We start from the raw sequence: 18104 nt of genomic DNA on the forward strand, positions 1-18104 counted from the left end.
CCTTATGACACTGTCGAAGACTCTCACCCGCAGGAAGTAGTAGACGCCAGCGGGCCCACCATGCAACCCCCGCGTTCCAAAGCTCCACTCCCCCATGCCCTTGGATCAATGCTAAACAAACAAAACCTATCAGTCATTGCACGGGCTCCTTGATGGTTCTAGGTCGTACCTTATGATGGTGTGAAGGAGCAGGCCTCTATCGATTTGTCATTTTTCTGAAGTTTTGTTGTGGCATAGTGATGGCTGGTTATCTGTCCTTCCGAGCTGCTCAGATATTTGTGCCAAGAGAACACTTTTCCAACTTGGGATTGGAATGATTTAAACAAAGATTCATTGGAACCTCCAAGTCTACCTGAACGCATTTCCGTCCTCAATGCAACCTTGGAGATCCCACCGCCTCTCCGACCTCCATCCACATCCCTGGCTGCAACCTTGGACCTGTGCCCCGCAGACATTTGTGCTCCTCTTGAAATCGTGTATTGCAAAACTTGATAGGTAGCCAAACCTCCGATCCTTACGGTGGCGAGAGATGAGGTTGCCCCGCCCCCGCCCATAAGACAACCGGCTTAGAAATTACATAGTACTACTTAAGCCTTGATATCTTTATGACCAATGTCTATACCCTCTAAGCCTTTACTACTTATTATCCTCCGCTCCAATCTCATTACGAAGTCTTTACCTTCTTGTCCTTGTTACTATCTGTATCACTACTCGCTTGTTGCAGCCAAAGTCTTAATTGTTTGACTTCAGTATCTCGTAATGATGGATTACCCAAATCTTGCAGTCCTCCAAGCTAGCGTAAATGCTACAAAAGCCAAAGTTGCCGACCTTGAAAGTCAATTGGTTCAGGCTAGAGACGAAAACGCAGCCCGAGAGAGAGAAATGATAACGGCTATGCTCAAGCAAGCAAAACTCCCTGACAGGTTGGAATCAAGATCTTTTCGTGCTGAAGTGAACCAAATTGCAGAGCACTGGTCTCGGTATGGACCTAGTAAATCAGGTCTTACCTTCGGAACGTTGATTTGTCTCTGTCGATCACTTCCGAGAACCGACTGGGACCTCCTGCAACGGCACCCTGAGACATTTCGAGAACAAGCTCCTTCGGTCAATGAGCGCCTCGGTACATGGAAGTGGGAAGTCTGGGAGTGGTTTCGAAAGTTCGTGAATCCTGAACTCCAGAAAAGCTGTGTTGCTGGTGAGCTATCAAAATTATTTATTTCTGTCTTTTCTTTCAGCTTTGGTTAGGCTGACATCTTAAAGCAATGACTTTTGAAAATTTCAAGGATGATCTTCCTGGATTGAACAATCAATTGCAATGCATCCAAAGGCAAACTAACGCCGCAGAAACCATTCAGCTGCCTTCCGCAACTTTCCAAAATCCTTCCGGAACACCCGTTGATAAAGTTACTCAAAATGAAAGGAATGAATCATGGAGTCGAAAGTCCCCTGGCACAACCTCTTGTAACCCAAGAGAATGCAATCTCGCCGATTTAGTACCAGTGTCTCGGGCCGCCCTACTAAGCCAGCCGCCAGGATACCTCTCTTCTGTAGCGTCGTACGCAAACAGTGAAAGCTCTAGTATGTAAACTGTCTTAGTTTGCTGCGATAATTGTTGACCACGGTGAAGATATCGAGAATCCCAAGTCCAACCACCACCCACAAAAGCGACGGCGGACTGACGGGCTATCGGGTAATGCACACTTTAATAAGCCTCCCAGCATCCAACTACCAGTACCAGCATCTTGGGCTTCACAGGAAACCCTCACTCAACCTCTACAACCATTTCCTCATACATGTGCGGATCCTCAGCCCCTGAACGTCAACGGTCTAACAGGAAACTGGCATGAACGGATTTCCGGCGCGTCCATGGACGCGCACGACCCACCTCCACATGACAGTACATCATTCATGAAAATCGGCTCTGTAATCAATCCCTCAGACCCACAAAGTCGCACAGGTAGGACCCTTTCTCGAACCAAAGTCTCCGAATTATGCTTCTCTGACAAGCAGTCGATGTTTGCGTCTCGCATGCAGATCATCGTTTGATGAATGGCTGGGCCGAAACTTTTGGGTCGGATAATTTCCCTTACTATAACCATGAAGATAATCGACAAAGCGACAACCCAGCTTGTCTGTCAACGGATTTGTCGGACTTTCATCAGAAGGGATTTTCGCACTGGAATGACGAATCTACTACTGGAGCGGTACAGTCATTGGCAGCCAGTGGCTTCTGGGGCCTTCCTGGATTAAACAACATTTATTCGATTCTAGCAAATCAGAAATTACGAAGCTTTCTTGATCAAGCACTCGGGCCAGGACCATACATTATTCGGCACTGCAGCTGGTGGAGCGGGGCGGCATCGGATGGCCAACCTATCTACTTGAAGCGGAATACTGAACGAAGTGATTTGTGCCTGGGTTTACACATACTACTCCAAGGAACATGCATCCGATATTTTACCGGATCTCACAAAGAAAGCTGGCCGGCAGAAGGGTTGCCGACGTTCATCAACTATGATCAGGACAGACTTCAAGTTTACAAACAGGAAACTATCTCGAATGGATTGTAAGTAAAATATAAATTTGAGGCCCGACACAGAATCTAACATCAGGCCTTTTCAGAACATTGTTCGACCCCAGAATAAATCATCAGTTCGAAAATGGTTCGGCGATGACAATCATCTTTGGCAAGGAGGAGACGTTGGAAGGCTGGGCGCCGCTGCTGGTAGAGAACCCACACCTGGGCCATTTTCTTGAGAACATGAAGCAAGATTTGAACATCGGCTGGAACATTGTACAAATCTAGTCCAAAACTTTAGTGTTTGTTTGTAGTGTTGACATTAGTTGGGAATACATACATAAAGCGCAAATTGGGGCATCCTAGATTTGACTAGTCCACAGTTTGTGCATCCGTTCTTAGTCCCCTTGCCACCACAATTCGGGCATGCCATTTTCGTGTCGGAAAGGGTTGTGTCGGTATCGGTGTGTCGTGAGATTGAAAGGCTAGTAGACGTTGAGGGGGTTGACTGTCTCGTAAAAAGCCAGTTCTACCATGGAGTGGCCACCTGCCAACTAAGTAGCAAAATATCAAAATCAAATCCCTCATACGAGTGGGACGTTTCCACTCATCACCGCCAATGAAGACATCCGAGGATGATTAAAACGAGACCATCCGAGGGTGAGTAGCGGGGCAGGTGACTGTACACTTAGTCATTTTTGGGGAGGAAGTGGGTCTTAGAAGGGAAGACATGAACCTACTATGGTTAAACCAGACCTCGCAGGGCCCATGGTCGACCATTTTAAAGTTGACGAAAATGTGAACGAGAGGACACGATGTGCCCTCCACTTTAGCTTCTGCCCAATGCAGCCCATTTTTAATATCAGGGATTAGGTTATCGGAAGCTCTTAGCGTTAAAATAACCATACTGCGACGTTCATCAACTATGATCAGGACAAACTTCAAATTGCCAAACAGGAAACTATCTCGAATGGATTGTAAGTACAATATAGATTTGAGGCCTGACACAGAATCTAACCTCAGGCCTTTTGGTAGAGAACCCACACCTGGGCCATTTTCTTGAGAAGATGAAGCAAGGTTCGGCTGGAACATTGGACAAATCTAGTCCAAAACTAACTTCAGTGTTTCTTTGTAGTGTTGACATTATTCGGGAATACAGCTTTGTTCAAAGTTTCACCGGTTAGCATAAGGGCGCTTTGTGTAAGCGCTTCGGTCCTTGCAGTTTTTAACATCACGGTTAGTCTCGTTTTTTTCGACTTTCCTAAAGGCTGAGGCGGACGGATGCCGGGAATGGTGGGTCCTCTGAGGTTACATATACCTCTCCGGCCTCCACGTCTCTCGATGCAACCTCCACGGACCCACCGCCCCAGATCTTAACGCTGCGCCTCTCGAAGGATACGAAAAATAAATCATATCAACTTCCACTTCACGACGTGTCACTGCTTGTACTCTGGACTTTGTCAATTACAAAACCTGTTGTTTTGTATCGCGGTTTAGTAGCCCATACATACATTAAGCATCATTGTTTTGTCTTACTGTAGAAAATTTACACAAGTACGTTGCAGGAACTACCTTGCACCCCCATAGCCGGTAGGCTTTCAGGCAATAGCTCTGCTCATCACATGGCTTGAATGTCTTATGAAATCATGCGTCATGTAGGCCGTGAGGTGGTGGGTTCTTGGAGGTTACATCGAGAAGGCCGGGAGGTAGTGGGTCCTTGGAGGTTGCATCGAGAGGTACACGGTAGAGGATAAATTGCCTAAAGTTATGCTGCTGGTGGGTCGTTCGGGCGAATACGACACATGCATACGTATTAGGTAACCTCCTGCTACCTATCGTTTCTATCGGCCGAAATGCAGCGAATGTCCTAGTATTAAATTGCTGCTCTCAACACCCAGCCCTACGACGAAAATCATCGCGAATTCCTACTTAAATACAAGTTCTAAAGTAATTTCCCAACCTAAATATCTAGCTAAAAGCATACAAAGCCTCCTTTTCTTACTTACTACTATTACAGCGACGACACTGGACCGCCCAACGGAAGTTAAAGCCATGGAAGATTGCCGCAGATTTTTTGATTTCTCTACGGGGGGCGTCCCGCATTCAAACAATGTGCCCGTATTCGTGGCCCCGGGCAATTTTGGCTGCCCCCTACCAGCACCGGGATCGGCTTCCATTTTCCTGGATACAAGCATCTGCGATCAAAACAGCGGGCTTCCAGGTTTAGGCGTGGGTAGCAACTTTGGCACCGTAAATGCTGGAGTTTTGCAGGCTCATCAAGATCTAGGCACAAGTCAGCAAATCACTGTGGACATCTTCAATTGGGACGCGATAATGCAAGAGTTCCTGAAACCGGAGGAAGTTGCAGATGGACAGCTGTCTGAGACGGACCTTGGAAACACCGCAGTGCAGCCTCGGGAAGCTCAACATATTATGCCGTGCTGGCAAAACGAGCAGCAACACCCAGCCATATCAAGCGTCGACTCGCTCATTTCTGTCCCCACCTCCCTTTATCAGGTGCCGTCAAATCCTCTGTTTGGTGCACCACACATGGATGGCGGCGTTTCTGGTTGGCTGCAATCCTCGTCAGCTGTTATGGGTAGTCCACGGCATAAGCCAAATTCACATGTCCCTGTGGGCTCGACTTATGCAAACAACCTCGGATTATCTTTCTATGCGCAACATTTCAGATCTAGGGCGCCAATATGCGAGGACGTGCCTGCTGAAGGGGCAAGCAGAAACAAGAATACAGAAAAGTTGCCCGTCGCACTAGGCCAGCAGCGGGGTGGGGATCGATGCGAATCGCTCGTTTTTGCGCCAGCCACGCAAAAACATCCACGACCTTATGCCGGAGCTCAAAAGAAAAGGAAAAAGCAGCAACAACTCGAGGTCAACGCGGTAAAAAATAAGCGGGCGAGGGTTTTTTCTGCTACCACCAAGTCTCATTTGATCTTGAAGGGCAGTGCCGAAAAAGAAATAAAGAGGATGAGGCAGCGACAAGCAGTACGAGGCCGGTCAGCGGTAATTACGTAAGCTCAGCCTGTTGATCTCTGACGCCGAACAGTATGCGTTTGCGCCAGCCCGGGGGCAAGCGAATGATGGACGAGTTGATGGTCCAGTGGGAAGCGGTCGGAAATAGTCTTTTTGTTTATATTTTCCATCTCAGAGTTCATTGGTCCCAGTTCGTGGTTCTCCTGGAAAATGTGCTGATGTATGGCGTTGTTGTGGTTTAGAGGCAGTGCGTTTACAGAACTTGCTAGCCTCGTGAAGCGCCTCAACAAGACAGGGTAGATTAAATAGTCTGAGCACCTTCTTGTCATCTTCATATATCAACATCAGATGATCCGGGTGAGGGGTCCAGTCGACGGTAATGTCGGCGTGTCGTACCAAGTTACGGAGCGAAAGAAGTCGCTTCTTGAACCTGCCAGACAGCATATCTGGCTCAACGGTCGCTGGGAATTCCCCGTCAAGGAACTCTGCCAACGTCATGTTGGATTTCCAGACACATCGCGTCCGTTTAGTGCCGGTCGTACCAGGTACAAATTGCGGTAACGGCTCAACGTGGATGGCAAATGCCGCTCGGCATGCGGCGGCTAGACTCTGGTTGAAAAATTTCTCGCGCCCCTGATTGTCAAATACAGTAGGGAAAAATTCTCTGGGGGTAAGCCCTTCGGGGCCAGTATTAGTACATATACTGCGCCTAATCAGCCAAAAAAGTCAAATTGTAGGCTTACCTCTTTCGACACCTCGTATTTCTTCTCATCTCGCCCATCCTTACTCGGGATAATCTTGGCTAGAATGAAGTAGTGGTCAAATAACAGAACATGCGTTTTAACCTATCGCATACATCGAAATCCCATACGCTAAAAATTTCCCTGCATTTCAAGCTCGCGACCCAAGTGGTTAAGGTTGAGTTTGGACTGGAACTCGGGGCGTAAAACCAACGAGAATTGTAGCTCGATAAGTACCATTTGTTTCGTTATATCATTTACGAGTTTGTTACACTCCAATGGTCACCGCCTTAATTTCCTCAATAGCTTTACCTAGGTTTGTCTTTTCCTCATCATCCTTAACCGAATTTTTGTGGACCGTTTAAAACAGTAAAAAATATCGTTACAATCGTGTAATGGGGGTTTTAAGTTACGTATCCCAGCCCAGCCTTTCGGATCTTCGGTGGCTTTGCACATGGCCAAAAAATTGCCGGAAAAGCACGTTGCGTCCTTCTGGCGTCGGACCAGGAATTGCGCGTAAAGGTACGATGCCGAAAATACAATATACGGTTTTCTGGCCTTCCGAATCCACTCGCGGAAAATGTTATTAAAGCTATAGATCCACGAACCTTGCTCTGTTTACCTATATTTAAATTGTGCGAGCAAATAGTCCTTATTTGTCTGCTGCACGGCCTCTGTTTTGCCAAAAACGTTGTCGATAAACTTGCCGAGCCTGTTTGGAGTGATGATTGGCGGTTACTATATTTTAAACTGCTCCTTATACAGCACACGAAAAACCCCCTCGCTGTACACAATTTTATGCAGGTTATTTTAACGCTCAACTTCCTTCTTTCCTCGAAAAATTATAACGGTATCCGTGAGATTGTAATGTTCTTTCCAGTCTGTCTTTTTGATGGTTTCTCCCGACATCAGGTCGTCCAAATTGGCCTTTTTTGAGAATTTTTGTGCAATAATAGCTGTAGCACCTGCCTGGAATCTCTTCGTCGTGGAGCTTGGCCGCATAGCAGCCGTGACCAGTAAGTTGCGTAAGCACGCCAATGCGTGAGGCACTCATTGCACTCGTTGGGCGAGTGGTATTTATACGGCTTGCCGCGACGGTTTAGACGTGCACGAGTTCCACAATGCCCGCAAGCAAAACGTTCATTCTCGCGCCACTGGGGTGCTGATGCCCCACGTCAGAGGCGGCATGCAGCCGACCGGCCGATGGTTATTAACTGTAACTGGATTTGCCCGGTAAACTTCATTTGCGGTGGATTGATAATCACAAATGAGGGTAGAAAGCCTGGAGCAGATATCTTCCTCATCAATATGCTTGCCAGTCCAGCCCTCAAGATGGCTTGCGACCCAAGATTCAACCGAGTGGATATTGAAAAGATTATAGTCCCCTAGCATCCTATTTCACGCGCATTTGTGGGCCTAAGAGCGACCGAAGATGAAGCTATGGTTTTGTGATTTGTAAGCCCTCGCTATATTCTACCCTCCGACTCATGTTCCCCCACAGGGAGACATATCCGCCAAGTGGGAGACAAGCAAAAGGGATTGCAAACAGCTACCACAACTAATTGCAGCACATAACAAAGGTGAACCACATATGCTTCGTTCTTGTAATATCCCGATGGTGAAATCGATAGAACTTTCGAATTTCAAAACCTGTCCTCCAAGGAGGCAGTGTGGCAACGGTCAGGTTGCTAGGGAGAAAGTAACTGGTTACCCGCTACCTCTGGGGTGTCCGACACGGCCAATATATGACGCATGGGAGGGTTTCCCAAGGCAACCAGCCCCTCGAGAAAGCATACTCGAAGGCTCCACGGTTACATATAAGCCAATGGAACCAAGCAGCCCCTTCCTGCACCCTTCTCGCCCGCAGAAATTGTGACTGATCGAAGAGTTTAAGCGGTTTTAGGATAAGTAGACCTGTGAAACTTCATGTCCGCAAGCAGAGTTTAGAGGCCTCCTCTTTTTCTGGACTTGGTTACAATGTGAAATGCAACCCTTTGCAATTGCAATCATGCGCTGTTTTCTGATCCTTGCCCAACCGGCCTCTCCAGCTGACTGCACGATATACCTACGTATAGCAGCTTCTTTTGTTTGCATTTCGGAGAGATAACCCAGATTTCTAATTGCTTTGATAAATATCAGGACCATAAGGGGGTTGCAGGCAACAAGAACGGTAAATGTCAAGAGCCCATACGCTTCAGGCGATGCATTTATCTGTGACGAAAGGGATTTTTTTGCCCACTAACCTACGTTTGAAAAAGATCGACGTGAGAAACCGCGCACACTTTCGGCAACAGCAGCTACCTAGGCAAAACTTAGATGCATCGTGTTACTTCACAGATCATATAAGTCACATCACAATCTGATTGTCAGAGGTAGCTACATCGTCAAAGAGAGAGGTCCTCGCCTTGCGGGGCGCCCGGGATCAGCTGCACTCTCTCAACCGCACCATATCGCACGTCCCTCGCTTCTGGTCGAGGTTTCTAAGTCGTAGAAACGGTTTCCGAAAGCGCAAGCTATCAAGCGATTGGATATGGTGCTTCGACTCCGCACTATATACCAGGGCCCTAGTCTTTCCCACCGTCTTTGGGCGTGGATTCAAAACCTCCGTTTGACGTAGTCAGTTATGACTAGATATTACCGTGCTGGGTTAACCCCTTCGAAACAGCAGCGTAATCGGCGGTTGTCAAGAACAGTTACAGTCTTTCTCTTTGGATTACCTTTCAAAATCAATTAGATACAGTTTGCTTCGCCTAAATTGACTGTGCTTTAGCCTTCTACAATATTCGCAGCGGTCAAGCTCACATTCAGAACTGCTTGATAACTTTTATTGACTTTGTTCAATCACCGAAGAGATGGACTGGAGCGCGGCTGTAAATACCTTGCTTAGACTTAGTCAGCATTGTTGCGGGCGCAGCAAAGCTGACTAAACCTAATCGCACGAACCGTAAGAGAAGATAAATATTAAAAATAAATGAAAAAAGCTAATTTTTAGGCCATAGTGGCAGCGACAAAAAGTTTTTGCTCAAAGCCATGGCGAAATTTGGCAATAGACTTAGTAAACAAGGAACGCTGCCATTAAATTTTTTTTTCATGGCTGCTTTTGAGTGGTATTGTGGGATTATGGATGTTGTAACAATGCATAACGTCAATATGGTACGCGGTGTTTACCCTTCCTGTTCCCATAATTCTGCCAGGATGTATTTAAATCCGTTCCTTTAACCTTCGGCGCTATTTTGGAAACCATTCAGCTTCTCGGTTGCTCGCAACAAAGCTTTCCCGCTGATCACACAGCCATTTCTAACAGCATGGATCATGCAACATATACCACGTATTATGGCGTCGACCATTCCTATGCTGGAGACCTCACCGGACAGGCAAGCGAAGCCGATGATCTACTTGATCCTTTGTTGAGAGAATATCTTCCTACGTCATTAAGACTATTCTTCAACCCAATTAGACATATTCAGCGCTCTGGGCCTTCTATGGCTCCTGCACAACCCCTCATCTCCTTGACAGAAGAGAAAGTCGGATACCCCGGTTTTGGATATATAACAGGCGGAGAGAAGCTGTCGGATTTGTGCGAGGCCACCGCCGAAAACGAATACAGTGTTGGTAATCGTACCACGCCTAATGCTATCATTTAGCTGAAAACAACGGAGTATTTACACTCTTCCACTCCCGAAAACTTAGATGCATGACCCGGATATCCTTTAGCCTTCCAAAGCTTCCAAAATTCTCACACTGTCCCATGTGAGTGTAGCCGCCATTCAAATTACGACAGGTGGTCTTCCTTAGACTCTCCTGTCAGTTTGAGTCGGGCCAGTTTCCGCATTCCTTTCTTTGATTTCCAAAACGGACCTCTCACTGCCGGAAGCAGTAGCAGTAGCATTAGGTGGGGTACAATTACCGACGCCGTAGTCGTTTTTGGCGGTGGCCTCGCACAAATCCGACAGCGGCTCGCCGCTCGGTGTCGCATGAATCATTGACAAAATCTGATCTTTCGGGTTCTCAAATTTGAAACGATCGCAGATAATGTCAATGTCCGCAAGTGCAATATAAGTTCCTTGAGCCCTCGTATTGCCTCGTATCTGTTCAACAACCCGTACTTGAGGGTGGCTTCGAAGAAATGCCGAAAAAGCAGCTCGCACTTTTGTAAAACCGGCGCACAGGTGAGTGACGTTGACAGCCCCATCGACTTTTCGGAAAACGACAGTTTTGTTTTTACCAAAATTCAAAACCTCATAACCAGCCGGCAGTCCGGATGGTTTGTGATTAGTAAAAGCCTGATGTAAGTAATTCTCCTTGTCTGGTGGAAGTGGCTGGCCAGAACGTTGGAACAAGTTTCGAACTTCCTCAAAAAGCTTTACTTCCTTGCAGAGGAAGACACCATCCCTGAACGGAACCCAGATACCATCTGTTTCCTTGCTCATGTGTGAATTCTGCTGGACACAGGCTAGTAATTTCTTGCGCCTGTAAAGACTTAGGCTGACTGAACGAAAGGCGTGAAGAAGGCTGTATCTCTATCACTACTGAGCGCAAGTATTTCAAAGTCAGCAATATCTTCATTAAGCGCTGTCTTCGCCCGCTCGAGTGGCAACTCCATCCCCGTCGAGGGCAGGGTTATCATACCCCGTTTTGGTAAAGAGCGACTACAAAACGAGGCTAACAGCCTCCGATTTATTTCTGAAAAAACGAATATACCCGTTCCGAAGTTTATCGGTCATTTCGAGGATGATGGCGCCGTCTATCTAATCACCGAATTCGTTGAGGGCATCGCAATGAGCGAGCTTCCAGAAAACCAGCGTAAGGAGGTGGAAGTGGAGGTGGAGGCCCATTTGCAAACATTAAAGCAGCTGAAGTCTTCTCAATGGGGTGGGCCTTCAGGTCTTGTGAGTTGACTCAATCAATTGGAGCGTACTATTTTGGCCAGAACACTGAAGCATCTATACAGGTGATACCGCCCTATCGAATAATGCAGAAAACCTTCCGAAGTAGATGGACAATGAAAAACCGAGACTCAAAAGATCTCGTATTCTGTCACAACGATTTGTCCACGCACAATATCATAGTCGACGAGAAGACGCTCAAGATTAAAGCTATCTTGGACTGGGAATACGCTGGATTTTTTCCAGCAGAGTTCGAGGGCATGTATTTCCGACGGCCGGGCGCGTCTGTTGCATTGGATGGCGAAGATGACGATGTGGAAAAATTGCTGGAAGTTATGCGTATAAATGAAGCATGAGGCAGATCTACCATTGTGTATGGGACTGACAAAATTACCCTGTCTTGTACGCACATGACCGCACAAATCTCGTTTCTGAAATATTTGAGAATCTCGCGTATTGAGCCATTAAGTTAACTGCAGGGGACTAGCTGCCACTTTGTGTGAGCAACCCCAAAAGCCTTCCATCAAACGGCGTCCAGTGCCTGGATATATCTAGGTTTGCACCAACGAGCTGTGGCGATGCCCCGCGTATCCCCCCTCCCTGCGGTCTACAGAAGCAAAGTATTGATCTGTCGTGCAAGTTTTAGAATATTTCCTGGCCCTTTTAGATCCTGAAACTTACTTCTGACTGGTATCTTGTGAGGGCTTTCCACCTGGTTATTGGTGATTGGGATACTTCCTGTGTGAATGTTCCATGAAGAATGGAAGCTCGGTACGTGTCCAGAGTCCTCGATAAAAGAGCCGTCACTGGGAATCAGAGTTGAGCCCGTTGGGTCCGGAGGAGGCTGTGTCCTCGAATTGCCCAAATTGCGATATTTGGTCTTGAATCATCGGTGCTACGAAGGTTGGAGCTTCAAAATACGCCGTCGTAAGATCGGTCATTCTTGGAGAAGGAACCACTGTGTTTTGGTCTTGGGTTGGATTGAGGTTACTGGGGATCCAAATCATATCGGTATTGGCTGGAACTGTCGTTCGCCCGGTTTTCTGCCCTGTCTCTCGTTCAGGACACGCTATTCCTTGTCTCGCACAAAACTGACAAACACCATAGGCAGACCTGAGGCATTTAGTTTTGCGTCTGAAGCAAGCGTAACAGGCTGTTCGGCTCCTGCCAGGCATTTTGTGACATATTTGGTAGAAAACTTTGATTAAGGCCTGAGGACTGAAAGATGATTATTCATGGAATTAGTCAAAGAAGACTCGAAATTCTGACGGATATACTCTTTAGTATCTATACCAGATTGGAAACGCATAAATACTTCTACGGACCTAGTCCCCAAGGCAGCGAAGATTAGCTGGCAAATTTAAACGGTCTTTGAGAAAAATTAGAACATCCCTTGCGGGCATACCAATCATTTCTGCGTTATCCTTGATGAACATGAATGGAAGTTGTCCCCTGCTTGAGCTGCATACATCCTGCAACTTAGAGATACTTGCAGCTGAGGCCCCGAATATGACTGAGACAGGGACTAGCAATTATTAGCAGCGCGGATGCCCCAGAATAGCAAGACTCGAGAAATCTCTGCACAAAGGCGCCAAACACTTCCAAGCCCGTGGGCTCCCTATTCACTCCAGGATCTGCGTGGCATTGGACGAGCCCCATTTTTTCTTGGTAGTCGACCTGCAACAAGGCGTTAGTAGTGATATTAGGCTGAAAGTTACATTGACGACCTTTCATGCATTTGCTAAACTCTTTCCAATAACGTTCGATCGAGAAATGTGCGCGGCTTTTCGTCAATAGGAACCTATTTGTACTTACTTACTCAGCCTCCTCTGTCGAGCAGACGAACTTCTCCATCTTGTTTTAGAGTGGGAGCATTTTTGAAGGTTTTGTTCCATTTATTGATGTACGGTGATCAGGCCTGCATATTTGACTTGGTATACATAAGACAACAAGGTCTTGTTGACTGGGAATGTTTCCGGTAACTTGTCTGTGATTACCGAACTTACGACCTTTGTAGCTGAGTGGCCGAAGTTACACAGTTTTACTGATGATGTAGGCCTCCTCGTCCACCCCTTATTTTCTACAGTGACTGGGCACATGTTTTTGTTCGCCTGTAGTGTCTGGCATGATATCCCTTTTCAGGGCTTGCGAGTTGCACATTAGAATATTGGTACTGAAAAAATGCAGAGGGTGAGAATGATACATGACGCAGGTTTTATGGGCATAGGCTAATTGGTGTATCGAAAAAAAAATCGACAACTGTTATCGAGGCTGTGGAGGACTTGTTAGAGATTAACAATTCAGTACACCGGGTATCCGACTGGCTAGAAATTCAACTCACCAAACAGTAATTTCCCGAGGATTTACACTCCTCTATTCCCCAAAACTTAGATGCATGACCTGAATGTTCTCTAGCCTTCCAACCCGTAGGTGTAGCAGTCGTTCAAAACCACGACAAGTTGTCTTCTTCAAACATCTCGCTAGTTTGACTGTTGTTTATGGACTGTTCTGTAAATCTTAATAATGGGTAGTGGCGAATAAAGCAGAAGCTACATTGTGAGGCTTTGTCCAAGGTGCCCTTGTATACTGCCTAGAAATGCAGCCAAAGATACAAATATTCCTTTTCACGCAGATGAAAAGGCAGATAGAAAGTTAAAAAGCCGTTTCACAAGGCCTAACATCTAGGACTAGAGAGGCCTCCTGTAGTTTTTATTCGGTAACTGATAGCAAAATCTTTTTGCATTGACAGATCTCGGAAAAAGTTCAGGCACAAGCAAGATAAAAATTAATAAGAGATACAGATATTTCCCGACGCTTCGCTTTGTATCCTTGAGGGTGACCAATACCCTCCCTCTGCAGCGGAGTTATTTAAACATTTCCGAGGCCTAACATCCAATCCCCGCCAGCCAATTTACCAGTGGAGAAGCAGATAAAAATTCGCTTGTATATGGCTTCTTTCCGCTGGTTTGAGCCACGGCATCATCCACAGCCTGGCTAATGGGCAACGTACCATACCACCAATTGTCGACCTTCTGTTGATAATACTCAATCTGTTCAGCAGTCATGCTGCCAGGTCCTCGCCGGCTCAAAACGCACTGCATCTCCCAATGACTTACACGGCGATTTTCTAGGATACGGTCTGGGTGAAGATCACCGCACTGAGGGGCATATCCGGATTCGGTTTTGTTTACCCAAAATTCGCTGGCTGGAGTTTTGGTGTGGAGCGTTTCTGGCCTGAGCCCGTCTTGACCACAGTCAACTTCGTCGCCAAATGTATATCTAAAGCCGGAGTATCCGACGTTGTGGATGGGAGTTTGTGCACGAGCTGTATCAGCTGTCTGCTGGAACTCAGAACGTTGACTCTGGCTGGTTGAGCTCAGCAGGTGTTGACCCCATGGCAAAGGAAGATCTTCGTCTTCATCCATTTGCGCAGTCGGTTTTTCGGGCCCACCCCAGGCAGTAACAAAAGATCCCACCAATAAAGGATGAAGTGGATCATGAAGGTTGATACCTCCACTAGACTGAGAACTGGTTTGGCTTGCCTGCTCGGCAAGGTTACCAGCATCGAAATGGTCGACGTCGTGGTATACGGCAAATGTTGCACAATCCATGGCTCGAGACGTAGCTGTGTGTTTGACGGGTAGATACTTTTGTTGGGAATGACAAAACAGACCGAATGGTTTTTAAAATAGCGTTAGAGATTAAAGAAATTGATCAAATAAATCACGGCAGAATTACGGGAGCAAGCTTCCGCCGGCAAACGTGTCTCCCCTCTTTCGGCGTTTGCCAGGCTATTTCTGACGCCGAGCGGACATGTTTGGAGGAGACCTTTGACGCGTAAGAATATACCAGGTTGGCGTTCGCGTCCAAATGGAGCCAATTGCCGCTGTTCGCGGTCTTGCATCACATTCCTAAGCTGTGTTTGGCGTTCGCGACGACGCTTCCGCCACCCTTGCCATTGCCTCAACACAAAGACGAGAATAACTTACAGAAAGACGCGACTGATCGGCGTGTTTGATTGTATGTTTTGGGATACAATTCCCAAAGCTTTACTGTCTTCCAATCAATTTCATATTCTGACCTGTAACTTAGAAATATCGCGCATCCTAGCAAACTCTGCAGGCGAACACGGCGAGCTGTGTCCAATTGTTTTTGAAATATGAACGAAAAAAGAACCTGTGTAACGCGACTGCTACGCTGTCAGACCTTGGCTTCAACCAAATCTGTGACTAGATTAGACAGAAGGTTTATTGTTACTGTGATATGCCTCAAGATTTAGTGGTAGGGCGCATAAGATGTTTTTCATGCCTCTATTGACGATAAACGTGCAGCTCCGTAAAGAAGACGCGTATAAGCCACATCGCTCAACCCTCGAATCTAGGTCCCCTTTCCCCCCGCTAACTATAAGATGAACAGTATCCTGCTTTTTTTGTTTTTACCATCGGGCTACTCGTGCTAATATCGAAACTTTAAACGTCGAATCTCGAAACCGATAAACCTCAACATGTCCACGACAGACGATATTTCTGCCGGTAATGTCTCGACTACTCCTGGGAGCCTTCTCATGAGCAAACTGGGGATCGAGGATATTATCATGCCTCTGATTAGTAGAGTACACGGCAACCCACTTATACGAACTTTGATTATTGTCAACCAGAGCCTCGGCGCCTACCTTCCGACGGCACTTGTCACTGCAACAAGCTTTGCTTGGGTCACTTACCACCTGACACGTCAGTTCTTTTCGGTCGTGTGGCATCTCACGCTTGAGTATATAACATCGAAAATCTCCGTGTCCAGCGATGATGAAATCTTTGAACATGTCATGGCTTGGCTGGCCGCCCAGCCCCGGACCGTGAGGTCGAGGCGGCTGATAGCCGAAACGGCTTTCCAGTCCGTGTGGGAAGACGGCACGCGACAGGTAGATCTGGCAACAATTTCTGAGAACGGCATTGAGTACTTGAACTTTTCGCAACAAAAGTCAACCACGGTGGGTACATCCAGTCTTTAGGTCGATCAAGGTGAGTTGGAAAGGATAATAATACAATTCATATACTGATAATTTGCTCAAACTAGCCAATACGCTATACCCCCTCCTCTGGTCCCCACATCTTCTCATTCCAGGGCAAGTATTTTAGTATTGACCGGCAGCAGAGATCCGTGATGGACAACAGCAACACAGAATCTGAGGCCGTCACTATCAGGGAAAAAGAGACCTTCATCATTTCCACCTTTGGACTTTCCCCAGGTGAGCCCAAGTTATAGCTTAAATTATATAGCGCTCTTGATACCTAACTGACAAATAGAACCCCCCGGTGTATTTAGAGCCCATTAAGCAGTTTTTGGCCCACGCCCGGAAGCATCACCACAAGGACCACGGCGATAAAACGCTCATAATGCGGCCCAATAGCCTCCCACAACGCCGATTCCACGACCGGGCGTGGAGAGAGGTCGCGAAACGTCCAGTTCGTCCCATAAGCACTGTCGTGCTCGACCGGGAGCAGAAGACGGCCGTGCTTTCAGATATGAACGAGTATCTTCAGCCCAAGACGGAACGCTGGTATTCGAACCGAGGCATTCCTTTGCGCAGGGGTTATCTATTCCACGGCCCTCCGGGCACGGGCAAGACGTCACTTTCCTTTGCGTTGGCCGGTGTCTTCGGGCTTGAAATATACGTTATCAGCCTCATAGAGCCGCAGCTGAGCGATGAGGATCTATCCACCCTGTTTAACGGCCTGCCGAGAAGATGCATCGTTCTGTTGGAGGACATCGACACAGCCGGAATGAGCAGAGCCGAAGGTGAGATCAGAACAGAAACCAAGACAGAAGGACCCAGCGAGTGGAAGGTTGCAGACCTGGCTCGCGCCCTTAAGGTCGGCAGGGGACATGGAGACGATCAAAAAGGTATATCCATGTCAGGCCTGCTTAACGCCATAGACGGCGTGGCGGCGCATGAGGGTCGCATACTTATTATGACAACCAACAAGCCCGAAACTCTCGATGAAGCCCTTGTCCGCCCCGGTCGCGTCGACTTACAAGTGGCCTTTCGCAATGCGACGCAGCAGCAGGCACGTGAGTTGTTCCAGCGCTTGTACAGCATCGAACAAAGCGTCCAATCCTCGCAGTGGTTGAGTCCACTCGACGCTACCGACAAAAAGGACGACCTGGAGACTTCCATCACCGATGCAGATGAGCTTATTGAAATGGCAGCCGAGTTTGGCTCCAAGATCGTTTCAGACCAGATGTCACCTGCCGAGATCCAGGGCTTTCTGCTCAAAAGGAAAACGTGCCCACGCAAAGCTCTGCGAGATGTTGAGGCCTGGGTTAAGACCTCGTTGGATCACAAGGCGAGCAAAACGACTTCCGGCTGAGGATGACGATACGCGCACGTCAACGTTGCGAAAGGCCAGGGCGGATTGCCACTATGTTAGAAGTTTTTGCCAGACTCGACAAAGAGCAACGAAAAAGGCCGAAACCTGATTGTGCCAGGGAGTAGACCTGGACAGAAGGTGTGCACAGCATGGAGCACATGCCTCAATTTTCTATATGTGCCGATATACTACGGGTGACCTCATCCGTTATAGACTGTAGCTAGTTCACTTAGCTGACCAACTTTGCCTATCACATTTACATGCACGCCTTTCTCTCTCCGAACACATATATTCTAATCAAATAAAACTCCGCGTCCGTGGTTGCCGATTGCTGAAATCCATCCCATTATTGCAGCGGTTGAGAAATATCTCGAAGAAAATAGAAAGAGAAAAAAAGCGCCCAATTCATCTGACCAAAGCAATTAGACTTGTTTCCCAGACCATGGTATCCACCCGTCTCAGATTAAAAGTCCTCGGGTCGCAAAATGACAGCGTTCAGGATCTTGCCCATATGGGTCTTTTCGATCGACTCGCAGTCGCGACGGACCTTGGTCAGGTACACTTTGAGGAAGCTGACGGGACTATTTTTAAAGGAATGTTT

General features: G+C 47.3%; 7 protein-coding genes across 7 annotated transcripts; 5 read left to right on the forward strand and 2 right to left on the reverse strand.

Annotated features, from left to right (window-relative positions):
• Positions 1-762: 762 nt before the first annotated feature.
• On the forward strand, positions 763-2806 carry PpBr36_10365 (uncharacterized protein; the record flags this gene model as incomplete). The annotated part of the gene is made up of 4 exons (XM_029897477.1): positions 763-1195; positions 1261-1578; positions 2528-2566; positions 2613-2806. The coding sequence occupies 4 exons, from the start codon at positions 763-765 to the stop codon at positions 2804-2806; spliced, it is 984 nt and encodes a 327-aa protein (XP_029744192.1).
• A 637-nt stretch (positions 2807-3443) lies between these two features.
• Positions 3444-5551, forward strand: PpBr36_10366 (uncharacterized protein; the record flags this gene model as incomplete). Its single annotated transcript, XM_029897478.1, has 3 exons — positions 3444-3495; positions 3542-3595; positions 4536-5551. 3 exons carry the CDS (start codon positions 3444-3446, stop codon positions 5549-5551), a joined length of 1122 nt encoding a protein of 373 aa, XP_029744189.1.
• Positions 5552-5680: 129 nt separating this feature from the next.
• Positions 5681-6705, reverse strand: PpBr36_10367 (uncharacterized protein; the record flags this gene model as incomplete). Its single annotated transcript, XM_029897479.1, has 3 exons — positions 5681-6173; positions 6263-6311; positions 6663-6705. The coding sequence occupies 3 exons, from the start codon at positions 6703-6705 to the stop codon at positions 5681-5683; spliced, it is 585 nt and encodes a 194-aa protein (XP_029744190.1).
• A 2679-nt stretch (positions 6706-9384) lies between these two features.
• Positions 9385-9893, forward strand: PpBr36_10368 (uncharacterized protein; the record flags this gene model as incomplete). The annotated part of the gene is made up of 2 exons (XM_029897480.1): positions 9385-9402; positions 9444-9893. 2 exons carry the CDS (start codon positions 9385-9387, stop codon positions 9891-9893), a joined length of 468 nt encoding a protein of 155 aa, XP_029744187.1.
• Positions 9894-10677: 784 nt separating this feature from the next.
• PpBr36_10369 (uncharacterized protein) lies at positions 10678-11491 on the forward strand (the record flags this gene model as incomplete). Its single annotated transcript, XM_029897481.1, has 3 exons — positions 10678-10705; positions 10750-11138; positions 11201-11491. 3 exons carry the CDS (start codon positions 10678-10680, stop codon positions 11489-11491), a joined length of 708 nt encoding a protein of 235 aa, XP_029744188.1.
• A 2529-nt stretch (positions 11492-14020) lies between these two features.
• On the reverse strand, positions 14021-14746 carry PpBr36_10370 (uncharacterized protein; the record flags this gene model as incomplete). Its single annotated transcript, XM_029897482.1, has 1 exon — positions 14021-14746. The coding sequence occupies one exon, from the start codon at positions 14744-14746 to the stop codon at positions 14021-14023; it is 726 nt and encodes a 241-aa protein (XP_029744406.1).
• An 863-nt stretch (positions 14747-15609) lies between these two features.
• Positions 15610-17503, forward strand: PpBr36_10371 (uncharacterized protein; the record flags this gene model as incomplete). The annotated part of the gene is made up of 3 exons (XM_029897483.1): positions 15610-16122; positions 16209-16380; positions 16458-17503. The coding sequence occupies exons 1-3, from the start codon at positions 15640-15642 to the stop codon at positions 17501-17503; spliced, it is 1701 nt and encodes a 566-aa protein (XP_029744405.1). The 5' UTR covers positions 15610-15639.
• Between the last annotated feature and the right edge of the window lie 601 nt (positions 17504-18104).

This window comes from Pyricularia pennisetigena, assembly GCF_004337985.1.
Source record: "Pyricularia pennisetigena strain Br36 chromosome 4 map unlocalized Pyricularia_pennisetigena_Br36_Scf_9, whole genome shotgun sequence".
Taxonomy (NCBI): Eukaryota; Fungi; Ascomycota; class Sordariomycetes; order Magnaporthales; family Pyriculariaceae; genus Pyricularia; species Pyricularia pennisetigena.